This window comes from Onychostoma macrolepis, chromosome 05, assembly GCF_012432095.1.
Source record: "Onychostoma macrolepis isolate SWU-2019 chromosome 05, ASM1243209v1, whole genome shotgun sequence".
NCBI classification, from domain to species: domain Eukaryota; kingdom Metazoa; phylum Chordata; class Actinopteri; order Cypriniformes; family Cyprinidae; genus Onychostoma; species Onychostoma macrolepis.
Window position 1 is genome coordinate 14,605,021 of NC_081159.1, and position 14,562 is coordinate 14,619,582.

General features: G+C 37.4%; 1 protein-coding gene across 4 annotated transcripts in view; it reads right to left on the reverse strand.

The window, feature by feature from the left end:
• Nucleotides 1-14,562, reverse strand: part of fras1 (Fraser extracellular matrix complex subunit 1) — a 121,665-nt gene that overhangs the window by 40,280 nt on the left and 66,823 nt on the right. For all 4 annotated transcript variants that reach the window (XM_058775408.1, XM_058775407.1, XM_058775406.1 and 1 more), the window contains 9 exons: nt 13,891-14,046; nt 11,289-11,435; nt 10,216-10,362; nt 7,523-7,663; nt 5,272-5,412; nt 4,964-5,104; nt 4,565-4,835; nt 3,280-3,364; nt 821-1,141 (listed from right to left, as the gene is read on the reverse strand). In XM_058775408.1, the coding sequence (XP_058631391.1) occupies nt 821-1,141; nt 3,280-3,364; nt 4,565-4,835; nt 4,964-5,104; nt 5,272-5,412; nt 7,523-7,663; nt 10,216-10,362; nt 11,289-11,435; nt 13,891-14,046 (1,550 nt within the window). The remainder of the gene's footprint in view (nt 1-820; nt 1,142-3,279; nt 3,365-4,564; nt 4,836-4,963; nt 5,105-5,271; nt 5,413-7,522; nt 7,664-10,215; nt 10,363-11,288; nt 11,436-13,890; nt 14,047-14,562) is intronic.

A 14,562-nucleotide genomic window follows, 5' to 3' on the forward strand; every position in this document is an offset into this window, starting at 1 on the left:
GTAGGGGTACTTATAATATTTGTACCATATCTACAGGGAACATATTAGTACCTTAAGATATAAATATAATCCTGTGAAGGAAACAGACCCCAACAGCACACTGTAAAAGTGGTATCTGTAACAGAATTTGAGCTGTTTCTAGCTTAAAAACCTTTAATGAGGGGGTTTCAAACCCAAAATATTAACCCCATTTGCAAGGGATTCCCTTTTAAATTATAACTGAAGCTATATAATTTTATGCATAAATAACCCATGCGGGTGCTGGATGCTGGGGCCTATCTCTGCGTCTCGGGCTGAAAGCATGTAAAGACCTATTTATACTTAATTAATACTTATTAATATTAGTATTAGTATTAATCTTGCAACATTTTTTTCCAAAATTGAATAACTGTTTTTATATTATCCCTGTTAGCACATTATCAAAAATATATTTAGGTCTAATAACTGATGTTACATATTATTCACTGTACTCGTTTTGAGTGTTTTCATCATGATAGTGAGCATAAATAACACATACAACAATAAATAATTTAGTAGTAGCCTACGGCTCAATCATCAAGGTGTTTCAGCATCAGGTGGAGTGCAGGAATCCATAATTAGCCAAAAATTCTTGATCTAAGTCCAAAATTCAGAAGACCTGCTTTTTTGGCACTTACTATTTTTTACACTAACATGAAAGTACATGACACATTGATGGGCCTATAAATAATAACGTAACTAGTATATAGTTGTAAATTCAAAAACAGCACATTTATGATGATTAAATATGAACTGTCACTTAGCAAATCTTTTTCCAGAGTAAAACCTGTCATGTCCGTACCTTTTGCTCAATGCTGATGTGAAACAGGATGTTCTGGTAGCTGTGCCCATCATTGACCTGCAGCAGAAGTCTGTCCCGGTCTCCTTCTGAACCATCATGTACATACTGCAGCTGCTCATGATCCAGGTCTTCCAGTTTGAAATGGGTTACCTGCACATCACCATGCACGTGTGTCAGGTGGCCATGTTGAGGCGGATCCAGAACCGTGATGAAAACATCTTGTGGATTATCGAGGTCACTGATGTGAAGAATAGATCTGCTGATGACGGCTGTCTCACCAGAGTTAATGTACAGAATTTGGTTGGTGATCACAGTGGGTGGCTGTGAAAGGGGTAGAAAACAAACAAACATTAAGATTCACCAAAAACCAAGTTTCAGTGAAACCGGTTTTAGGAAAGAAAAATATTTAATATTTAATGATTTAATATTTGAGCCCCAATGTCCTTATTCTGTATTCCTTTGAATCTACATACAGTATTTTCCACTTTTATTTGTAAATTAAGGCATGCAGAGGTGAGAATCCCATCAGTGCTTGACTACTGTAGCTCAAATGAAAGAAGATGTGTGAAAATGAGGGAAATGGAAGGCTGATTTCGACGCATTTGAGAACTCACATGGACACAAATGGATAAAAATTCTGTTAGAATCCAACCTTAATTTATCTACCATGACTTCATTCTTCTATTTTTGGTCTAATTTTATAGTCAAAGATTGGAGATGGAAAATGCTGCAGGCAGATTCGAACTTGTGTTGTCCACATGAGCATCATGCACAATACGCTTTTTGTTTAAAGCAATTCACACTAATGAACATTCATTAGGTTTCTGCTGCACAGAGCTGTGGAGAAAATCAGGCCACTTTTGTTTACCACTGCACAGGAAAGACAAGAGTAAACGGTTTATTTTCAAAAGACAATCTTTTCCCTCAGGGAGGGATTATTGCTTTTTTTTTTACTCTCTTTCTCTTGTAGGGATAGATTTGATGTCTCCTCTCTCTCTTCGCTTTAAGATACAGGTTCTATATTTCAGCTATAACTGCTCATTTAACAGCAGGAAGTGCTCTGACGTCTTGAGCTGCTGTTATCAGCCCATGAGGAGCAGGAATGTATTTTGGGTTGTATTTGTTGCAATTACATCCATTAGATTTCTGTCGGGGAGCTCAGGTTTCTCTCTCTGTGTGTGTGTGTGTTTGTGTGTGTGTGTGTGTGTGTATGTGTGTGCATTGGGCTGGTGGAGGTCAGACAGCAAGACACAGGCAGTTCTCTGGAGACTGTATCTATGAAGTGTAACTAAATGCCGCAGAGGAATGAGCAATACACAGAGAGTGAGAGAGAGAATGGGAAGAGATGCTGGCTCGGTATGAGCTATAATGCCCTCCTCAGACTGAGGATAATGGCCAGTCAATCTATGTTGAGGATGTGGACTATGGGTTTAAACAAAGATGAGTATATGGCAGAAAGTTCCAATTTTGCATAGGCAAAATAACTTTTTGTAAACCATAAATTTTTGATAAAGGAATTGTGACACTCAATATGGTGACTACAGGAATGGTATGATGTTATGAATATGTCCCTTGAGCAAATAGACTTTGTCCTCTATAGGCACCTCTAGGCATCAGTAAACGTTTGAACAGCCTTGACTTAATATTTTTCTTAAAACCTTTTTCATGTAAAGATGTATGTTTAAATTCATTCATTCATTTTTTTGGAGCAGACAGTGAAGGACAAGCTTCCAACTCAAATGGCCAGCGTACATGGGAAGCTTACATTTTAAAAGCATCCCAACTGGATATTTCATGAAGTTAGATACGAACCTGCTAAGAGTGTGTGAACTGAAATCCAAGAAAAGACTGGCCACTTTAAATAAGCTAAAATATAAGATTTTATTACATAAATATAAATGATATAAATTTGTTTAGCTTTTTTGGGCACTACATAATTGCTTTGAGTGAGTTTATTATTATTTTAAAATGTGTGAAATAAACATATGTGAGCAATTAATAGTAAATGTTGTTTTAAATAATGCTTAATAAAAATCCACTAAAAATATTCACCCTAGGGTTTTGTTAATGATGTTCGAACTGATTTTGAAGAGGGCACACTTGGCATTGCTCAGGGATCATGCAGCACTTGCTCTCAAGTGAGGATGCATCTTAGAGAGTGTTAAATATTTGCAGTGAGTGTCAAAAGGCTGTAAAGAAAAAGTTGTTTGAAAAGTCCTAATATGGATATAGTTTGTTCATGTTCATGCTCATTCAGAGTATTCCAACTTCATTACATTAAAACAAGGTTACTCATGTGCGTACAAATATGAAATATTTCATGCAAGTATTAGTAAATGAGACCATTAGTCCTCACAGACTCCTGTCTCCTTTTTGTTTTATCTGCCTTGTGACTGCAGAATGAAGCTCCATTACTCAGCATTCTTAAACAAGATGTGTTTGTGTGTGCGAGTGCTTACCTGCTGGGAAAGCGCCTGCACAGGAACACTCTGAGGCTGAGAGAACAGCTGAGGATCTGCTGCCCTTAACATGAACTGCCCACTTCTGCAAAACAAGCCAACATTACACTGCTGTAAATAGATTCAAGGATATAAATAACGAGTCAGGGTTTGCCTACATTTTGCTACAAAACCTGAAATCATATATATTGTGGGGCTAAGCTGAAAGAAAACAGCTTGGTAAACATATTAATTAATGTCACACTGTTGAAACAACCACAGCAAATAATGTCTTAATGAAAATTATTAGCTCAGTCTCTAAACAATACAAGTCGATGGGAAGTAATGGTTTTCATTTCACATTGTGACAAAAACAAATGTGTGTCTGTGTGTAGAGTGGACGAGAACAACAGAAAAAGACACAATGAATAAAAGACTCGGAGAAGCAAAAAGCAGAGACCAAAATTAGAAAAAGACTGAGTGGCTTTTAAAGAGAAATGATTAAGACTGAAAAGTGATACATTTGGGAAAAAGAGGGATGAGGAATAAAATAGGAGTGAGAGTGTGAGGGCACACAGATCACTTGTTAATTAAACCACAGAGCAGAAGGAAGCGAGAGGAGCTATTAAGAATATAAACTGAGAAAGTTGAGAGAAAACTGAAGGTCAGCAGTCAGCCTGACTTAGTGACTGCCACACGATCATCACAAATGCTGTGGCTTATGAGCACTGTGGAGTGTGTGTGTATGTGTGTGTCCCGTCAAATGCCTCACCAACTTCACCGATGTAATTAAAGCTAATGACTAGCGCACACTGCTCAAACTCAGTCCATCCCCCAAAACACACACTCTCAACACCCTCTCGCCTTAATATAAGGCCATTTTACTCCTGTACAGCATCTGAATATCCAAAATCTGTCTGTCTAAGCAGAAATTGGCCATATCCCACAGGAAATGAGGAACAGAGACGCCACCTAAAGTGATATCTCAGGAGATGAGGAATGAAATGTTTAACGTGAACTATAAATAGTGAGTAAACAATATGTAATGAATGATTGTACACTTCCATACATCATCTAGTTCATATATACTGAAGACTAATATACTTCACTCACTCTCAGACAGCATGAATGCACTGTAATGCTGTTAATGAGAGTAATACATTCTAATGCTACCGGTGATCGAGGACATATTGCTTGGTCTACTTTTGAATCATTATGCTTCTAATGACTTCTGAACGTAAAATAAATTTCCTGGGGAAACAACCCTGGATTTATTCCATCACTCCAGGTTACACACATAACTCACTTTGGCTGCTCTTTGTCGTGAATGAAGCGCACAGCTCTACGTTTGAGCTGAGTAAAGGTGAACGTGTCGTCCCTGCCCAGTGCTCTCTCTACGTCATTCTCCAGGACCACGAGATGCCCGTTACTGGGTGGCTGAAGGAGCTGGAGCAACATGTTCTCTGATTGGCTATCTGCATCCTTGATTGACAGGAGTGCCGGATACAGAGGCTTAACACCACCAATAGGAACCAACAGAGAGCCATTGATGTAAAGAGATGGAGCGCGGCTGTTTGCTGTAGAAACAAAATGGACACAATGTTCAAACACTCCAACAGTCTGAACAGTATAGGAAATTACAGAATTTTCCACAATTCTGGCCACAAAAGCATTCATTTCTATCAAACATGTGAAGTTAGGTTACCAAGGCAGGCTCTTGTTTTTGCGTCAGCGTAGTATCCGTGACCACAATCCAGGATGCACTGGCCACCCTTCAGGAAGGAGTTCTCAGCACAGACGTGGCACTCACCTGCACTCACACACTCCAAGCAACCAGCTGAGCATGCTGGGAAATAATAGCAGACAATCTGTTATCAGATTCAGGTAGGACACGAGAGGGAACTGTGTCACACCATACTGAGCGCCTCTAAAATTAGCAGGCTTGTAAACAAACCAAAATGGGCAATCTAGGCAGTCACGATCACTCTCCCAGACCAGATTCACAGCACTCACCGGTGCACTGACGGGTCGAGGCATCTAGAAAGTAGCGCTTGCCGCATTCCAGCACACACTGCCCGTTCAATATGGCATATGGCAGCTGGCAGCGTTGGCATTGGCCATGGACCTGGCACTGCTCGCAGTGTTCATCACAGCCTGTTCATAGAAAGAATAATAGAGAGAAAGGCTGAAGACACGAAATTTGATTCATATTTAATGAGATCCAAGTTTTTGTCTATTTTTACATACTGAAATTTTTTATAATTTACTGTTTAAAAAGTTTGGGGTTGGGAAGATTTATTGTCTTCAGTGTCATATGATCCTTCAGAAATCATTCTAATAGGATGATTTGCTGCTAAAGAAACATTTACACTGTGTGCAGAATTATTAGGCAAGTTGATATTCTGGTCATATTTTTTTTCCAAGAACATTTTACCAATTCCAAACCACATCAATCTTAATAACTACTATTGATTTTGTATTTAATCATTTGTAAGTGATATATAATTGTCCATGAAGGCTGATAGTCAGAAACTTCTTATTTCAGGTGTGCAGAATTATAAGGCAGGTTTTCCTTTACAGATAAAATGAACCAAAAAAGAGATTGAACTCAAGAATAAAAGTTAAAAAAATTATTAAATGCCCATGAGAAGGATGCAATACTAATGCAATAATGGAATTAGCAAAGTTAAGGCATGACCACTGGGCAGCGAAATGCTCATTGGGTCAGCAAGGTCAGAAAAAACAAGTTGAGAGGAAAAGACACATGTTAACTGCAAAAGAATTAAGAATTAAGGTGAAGAATTAGGTGAGAAACCATCAGGAACCATTTAGTCTCCAGCACCATCATTTTCCAGAACTGCAACCTTCCTGGAGTCTCCAGAATTACAAGGTGTCAGGTTCTCAGAGACTTTGCTTGGGTAAAAAATTCTTTAAAATGGCCCTCACTTAATAAGAATAACATGCTGAAGTGTTGTGAAATACATGAAGACTGATTTTGTATAGGCTTCATGGACAGATAAGTTGTGAGTGACTCTTGAAGGACCAGCATCACATCCTCTTGTACCACTGTTTGAAGAATTTATCTTCCAGAATCTGGCAGTACGTTTTAGGAGCTCATTTTTAATCAATCCTGCAAGACAGACTTTTCAAGATAGGAGATGAACTAAAATGAGCTCCCAAAACTTACTGCCAGATTCTGGAAGATAAATTCTTCAAAAAGTGGTACAAGAGGATGTGATGCTGGTCCTTCAAGAGTTGGCTGGCTCATTTTATCTGTAAAGGAAAACCTGCCTAATAATTCTGCACACCTGAAATAAGAAGTTTCTGACTATCAGCCTTCATGGACAATTATATATCACTTACAAATGATTAAATACAAAATCAATAGTAGCTATTAAGATTGATGTGGTTTGGAATTGGTAAAATGTTCTTGGAAAAAAAATATGACCAGAATATCAACTTGCCTAATAATTCTGCACACAGTGTATTATTAACCATGTTATAAACAGTAGTGCTGCTTAATATTTTTTGGAAACTAATACTGTACATTTTTTCCCAATTCCTTGAATAGAAAGTTCATAAGAACAGCATTTATTTGGAATAGAAATACATTTTGTAACATTACAAATGTCTTTACTGTCACTTTTAATCAATTTAGTAAGTCCTTGCTGAATAAAAGTATTTATTTATTTTAAAAATCTTGCTGACCCCAGACTTTTACATTTATAATGCAAAATATATTACATTGTTACTAATATTACTATTATTAATATTATAATGCATTTATAAAACATTAATAATTTATAGTGCATTTAAAACTGATTAAAATATAATGCATTTTAAATATATTTAGTTTCCTCTTGCATTCTGCTAAACTGCTTTAGTATCTCGGAGTTAAATATTACATGCTACAATAACTGGATAATACCGGTAATTAAAATTCACTTATTGACCTATTGATATTTAAGACTGAAGAAAGTGAATTTTAAGTAAGAGTCAGGAGCGTCTTCAATTCAGTCCATAACTACAACATTGCTGATAGACTTGTCTTTCAGTCTCATTTGATATCAATCCATTAAAGTGCCATTAAACCTTGGCTATGGTGCAGCGACTGATGTTGGCACTATACAGCAGACATTAGAGGGCCTGTCTCCCTCCCCGACCGTGACAACTGACTGAGAGATTGAAATGTCAAAGTTTATTGAGCTGGAAAATTGATTGGTTGGACTCATAATGAAGGTTGTTATTTTTGTTGATGACTGACTCAGACATCTCTCAGCATCCTGATAGAATCCCAGTGAGCATCCTGGCACACAAATGCCATCCTGCAGGATGTATCCCTCCATGCACTGCAGACAGTCACTACGCAGGGGTCCACGGCACGCGTTACAGCTCCAGTCACACTCTGAGAGAAACAGAGCGAAAGAGAGAGTGAGTGGGAGGGATATAGAACGAAAATATGATAAATTGGAGTGTGATTGAGGAAGAGAGTAAAATAAGAGCAAATGAAAAAAGAAAAAAGGCCACGAGATAGTGATAAGAGAGCATGAAAGAAACTAGAATTGCATGTGTTGAAGAAAATACCAGTGCTTTCAAGGCAATGCATGATAAAGACAAATCACTTTAATTCCAACAACATTATTGTTGGCATTAATGTGGGAATGGAGAACTTTTTAGAAATATCAATTACTAAAGCAATACGCCATTAGAAGCTGTGTGTTATAGTGATTATACTGTAAGTAAAGAGTGTGTTCAACACAAAGTGAAGTGCTTAAGTACCCCACATATTTCTTATTGTAGCATAAGTAGTGACAGATCTTTTCTTCCGCATTGTGACGCATGTACATCTGAGTGAAGAAAGATTATTAAAAAAGAAAAAAGAGTGAGAACTTGGTTCTATCTGTAAGTTACTGATTGGATGAAGGCAGATCTAAATATGAGCTAGCAGTCAATTATAAGGACAGGCGGGTTTAAGTGGATTGGAGAATCCGGCATATGTCAACAGAGAGATGCATTTCATTTCACTGGAATAACACTTTGATTAAAATTTACAAGGTCAAATTTTGCTTTAGAAATAACACATATACATTATTATGATCAATAAGATGCATTGAGAAAATAGACAGGATAAATTTCCATTAACATTATACAAAAGATGTCAATGAAAGAGTTACATTTATTATGTATAATGAATAAACAGTTTGCCCACCAAATAACATAGTTCATTAGTCTAACTAAAAGATGTTTACAGTTGGCAAGGCAGTAACTTAATATTTAATTAACATAGAAAGTGCCATTTAAAAATCACTTTAGCACAGCTCATTTAATCAGAATGGACCATTCTTTTTAATGGACCTTTCTTTTTATAATTATTTATAATTTTATAGCTGTTACTTTACTGTTGATTTTAGCATGGTTGGAAAACCGTATTGACCAATTAAAACCCATTAACACCACAATACATTTTACAAGGGACATTTTATTCAAATTTAGCCTAAGGTTAAATATGTTAAACTATGACATTTATGAAAAGCAAAAATAGACTGAAATCACCTGAAAAAACAAGCTTGAATAGTGTCTGTACAAAAAAGAAATATGAGGGATTTCAATACGCCGCTTGACTTTCAATGAGAAAGAGAGACAATGTTTCAGTTCTCAAATCATCTATTAAAGAGAGCGCTAGCCGACCATTTGATAACTCACCAGCAGACCTCCGCTCTCTAAATCAGCTCAGCTCATTAAAAAGTCCCATCACGCTCTTTCTGTGCTCTATCTGTATAACCTCATCATCTCTCCCCCATTCACCAAAACCATCCTCCCAAAATATTTCAAACATTTAACTGAAAAGAACAGTGGCTAACTTCATTTAACACTACATCCAATTCAGAGCTCTCTGATGTCCATAAAAGCAGCTCATTTGTCCATATGACATTTAAACGGTGTCCTCCTTTCACATTACCCATCCATAAAGACACAAACAACAATGATGTGTTGCATTATTAAAGTGTTCCCTCCAAATATTGTCAAGGTAACCTTCATTCACTGTACTGCAGGGGTAAACAGCTTTCCATACCTATAAAGCATTCATATGCCCACTATTAATTTCTTTCTTTCTGCTTCACTCGAGACCACACACAAACATCCAAACACTCAAGGGACAAAAACTAATCTCTACAGTATCTCCTTTTGATCTCCTCTGCAAATCCCATCAAAACGAAAGAAAGGTCTCACGGTATGGGGTCTATGTTCAACATCCAAATCCCAAACCACATCGTATTAAGATCTGAACACACTCACAGTTATTAACAAAAAACAATCTTCTCTGCAATTACTCTTGCTAGCGTCTCTACAGTAATCTTCAATGAAATATATTTGACCTTAATCACTAGAAAACAGATACATCCTATTTTTCCCTGCTGTTCTAGTATGTATGTATGTATGTATGTATGTATGTTCGATCTAATGGACTGGACACCATGTATCATATACTTGCCAACTTTGTATGTGATTACAGAGAAAAACTGGGCATCACTACCAGACTTTCAAGTCATTCTGAACACAACACACTCAAGAGTAAACATGCGCCTTGTTGCTAGGAGACACATGACAAATTAAAATAATATGTGTTCTAAAATTGCCTCAAAATATCAAACATGTTTTATCCTCCATCTGGATGAATTCCGGAAAAAGTCTGGGTCCATCATACACTATGACCTTCTGAGCAATCTATGTAGTGAATTCCAGCCTTTATATGATGAATGTTTAATGTCTATGAGCAACAAACAAGAACTTGGCTTCTGAGCAGTACAAAAGCAATAAATACAACAAACATACACATCGAAGAATCAGTGAAACAGAAACAGTGTAGTTTAACAATACAGGAAGGAAAAGAGGAGTAGTTTGTGGTCTAAATGAAGATTATTCAATGTTTAACAGTGTAACCAGGCTGAGACTCACCTCTGCATGTGCGTGTGGTGGTGTTCAGGTAATACTGATGAGCACAGCTCTCATACTGACACTCCCCAAACAGAAGGACTTTAGCTGGATCTCTACATGATGTACACACACCCGCCATCACACAGCTCAGACACTGAGTGTCACACACTGAAACACACAATAATAATTTAATCAATACTTATCAGACTGTCAGATGCACTTTAAAGGGGTCATGAATTTTGCGCTGATCTCTGAGTTCCACTTTTAATGTTATCAAAAATTTTTACATCAAAAAACATTATAATTCAGAAATAATTGGCTATTGTCTGTCCTGTTTTGATCCCCCTCATCAGAACGCTCTGTTTGAAAAGGCGTGGCGGATTGTAGACTCAGAAGTAAACGCCCATGGCTATGATTGGCAAACAGTTGTGAATGTTTGACAGCCTACATCCTTCACAGATGGACACTGCTGTGATTTAGGTTAAAACGCATAAATACTCAGTACATATCAAATGATCTGTAATAACAGTCAAAGCAGTAGTGACCACGTTATAAAAACAGTTACTCACAGTTGTGTGTTGCGACATTACTGTTAGATCCAATATATTCAGCACAGCATCGTCTTTTAGTTTCAACCTTTCAAATTGTGCCTTGTTTGTAAACAAATCCGCGGTAAAATGAAGTGAACAAAAGACCATGTTCTTACTGACGAAGTCTGGCACTTCATTAAAAAAATTAATCCACTCTTTCCTAACATTGGGATCAGAAGGAAGGCGATGCAAAGACTGTGTTTTTCCACAACTTGGCACTGCACAGTGTCTTGTCTTTGGAGCCATGCTTATCATTTGATTTCTGCATACACCTGCATTTGCTTCTCATTATTTACACTACATGTGCGAATTGGTGGGCAGGGCTAAACAGGCAGCGATGTAGAAGCAGGCGTTGATCTTCTTCTGCGGAGGTGGTGTTTAAAAAGACTATTCTGAAACTTACATGATGTTTTTACAGTACAGTGACCTCTTATATGTCAAAAGATCAAGTGAAATTTGATTTCTCTTTGAGTTCATGACCCCTTTAAGTAAAGGTGTACTTACTTTGGCACACCCTGTTTTCATCAGCGTAATATCCAGTTGGACAGTGAGGGCTGCAGAGACCTGATGGGGCCAGAAACTCAGGGGCCAAACAGGAACTACAGGAGTGAGGACCATCCCCACTGCACTCCTCACAAGAAGTGTGACATTCTGGAGAACACAGGCACAGGACAGTAAGAATTATGACCAGATAATTAGGACGGTAAGAATTATGATGATGAGAATAAGATAATTATGTCAAATGTTTCTCAACTTTAGAAATATGATACACCTTTATACCTTAATATAATACTATATAATCGTTAAAGGGTTACTCCACCCCATAATGAAAATTTTGTCATTAATCACTTACTCCCATGTCGTTCCAAACCCGCAAAAACTTAGTTCGTATTTGGAACACAATTTAGGATATTTTGGATGAAAACCGGGAGGCTTGTGACTGTCCCATTGACTGCCAAGTAAATAAAACTGTCAAGGACCAGAAAAGTATGAAAGACATAGTCAAAATAGTCCATCTGTGGTTCAATCTGAATTTAATGAAGCGACAAGAACACTTTTTCTGCGCAAAGAAAACAAAAATAACGACTTTATTCAACAATTCGTCTCCTCCGCATATCCATAGCACCATTTTGTAGAGTATCCGCTGGACGCAAACTGTGTGCGCTGTTCTGTGTCAGCCGCACCACACAGATGCATTTTCTAAGTTTATTTGCACTTTGATTTGAACGAAAACAGCGTATCCGTGTGGTGCGGCTGACCCAGAACAGCGTACGCAGTTAGCATCCAGCAGATACTCTCCAAAATGGTGCTATGGTGACGCTACGGAGTCGCGTGATGAATTGTTGAATAAAGTCGTTATTTTTGTTTTCTTTGCGCAGAAAAAGTGTTCTCGTCACTTCATTAAATTCTGATTGAACCACTGATGGCAGATGGACTATTTTGATGATGTCTTTCATACTTTTCTGGGCCTTGACAGTGTTATTTACTTGGCAGTCAATGGGACAGTCACAAGCCTCCTGGTTTTTATCCAAAATATCTTAAATTGTGTTCCGAAAGACGAACGAAGCTTCTATGGGTTTTGGAACAACATGGGGGTAAGTGATTAATGACAAAATTATAATTTTGGGATGGAGTAACCCTTTAAGGTGTACTATATAGGCTATGAACTGTGAACTGCTGTTGTATTTAATATAATAGTATAAAAGATGCACACGGTTGATTTAGAAAGGACTCAGTTTTAGCAGATGAAGGTTAATAAAACCACAGAAGCTTGAAAAATAGAGCAACACTTCTATTTATTTTGATATTTTAATCAGTGCTGTTGCCAAGGACATGTACGTTTCATGACAGTATTATAAAGACAGAAGACTTAAAAGGAATACTGTTGACATCCAACATTGTACTCAGAAATTTCCATTCACATATGACTTTCAGTCTGCTGTCAACTTGACATATCACCTTCAAACAGGCCAAAGACATTTGACAATGCTAAGTTCAAGTAAATTCCATTAATGGTCTTTTCCCTTTAAGGCACATAGAGCGTTATAAATGCACATTCGTGTATAACCACTTTTGTGCACACACACTCCCTTAACATCACCAGGCAATTAAAGAAGGTCATAATAGTTTATAGATCACATCAGCATCTTAAAAGATTCTGCATTAAAGCCGAGCACTACATCACACTCCCTAATAAAAACAAATGCACTGTCTCATCTACACTGTCAGCAAAGGAGCCACTCTCAAAGCATCACAGGTAATTGCATCAGGGTTATGAAAACAGAGGCTCTGGCTATATTACATCGAGAGATCATGTACAATGACAAACCAGTGTATAAAGAGGATGCTGGCACTGAGATTAGACGCTGTGTGTGTGACTGATGATGCTCAATCTACATAATGAAACTCAATGCAGCAAATAAAGCAGCACACGTTTTTCTCAGAGGAAGACAGTTAGATGATGTTGAAAGATGCGATGAATTATCATCATGCGATGCAGATTAGGGCTGCACTTGAACATACTTTGAAAAGCTTATTGTCAGGGTTGCAATATCACAATAATAGTCTTGTCCATAAAAACCTTTCCCTCCACAATCAGTTAATCCAAATCAGATTGCAGCCGTACAATTTACTGTTGGCTCAGAAGGCCTACTTTTCAGATTAATTTATGACTACATAGGCAATCTGAGAAATAAGGCAAGCAAGGGGAGGTGTGTAAAAACAGGACAGCGAAGCTCCATTGCTCCCATTATTTATTCATAAAGATGTTTTAGATGTCATGTGAACATGTGAAAATAATTAAATCTGATTTCATGCATTAATCTAGCAGTTTGCAGCGTCACATATTGCCACTGCATTATCTCACAAAATCATTGCAAATTACATTTGTTGCACATTATAATTAGGACACAAAATGATTTCCTATATATAAGTGACTCTTATAGAATACTTATAGAATAAGTAATTACAAATTTGATGTGTGTTATTGCTTGATCTAGGATTGTTCTGCATAATAATGCAGTGGATCATGTGTAGCCTGGTTGTGGGACTGCGTTTCATTTTTTGCCCAGAATTCACTTCTTTTAAAATTTTTATTTAAACTTACTTTTGCAAGCTCCGTGCCACCGGTAGTATTTGGGTGGGCACTGTGGTACACAGTGATCTCCCAGCAGCAGCATCCTGGGAACCTTACACCACAAACACACAGTGCCAAAGCCAGACTGCAGGTCTGCCACACACCGCTGGCATCCCTCCTCACACTCTGATAGAAAAACAAACAGACGGTGAGCGTTTATTATTATGCATATCCATAAGAACATCCTGAACTGAACAGAGGAAACGGAGGAAAAAAAAGATCTTATCAGATTCTTATCTTCAAAATGTTCTAAAGGTGTAAAAGTAAACACAGTGTTATCTGTATATCCTCTCTTACTGCTTATCAGCTGTGAGAGCAGACTGGCTTCATTGCCATGGACACGCCGAGGGCGCTGATAATAAAGAGATGCATATCAACCAATGAAAATCCTCGTTGGCTCATTTCTCAGGCTGAGTGATAAAATATAGGCATGATTCTTTGAATTATATATATATACATATATATATAGTTCATGCTTTTTTTACTCATATAACAGGATATAAACAAAAAAGCAGGTCTGTGAAATGTTTCTGAGGAAAAGCAGTTACTCAAACAGTAAAAAGTGCTGCTTTAACCTTCAGCACATAATAAAAATAGGAGCTCTGACAAATTGTGAAAAATCTTATATAGTAAACATACTGT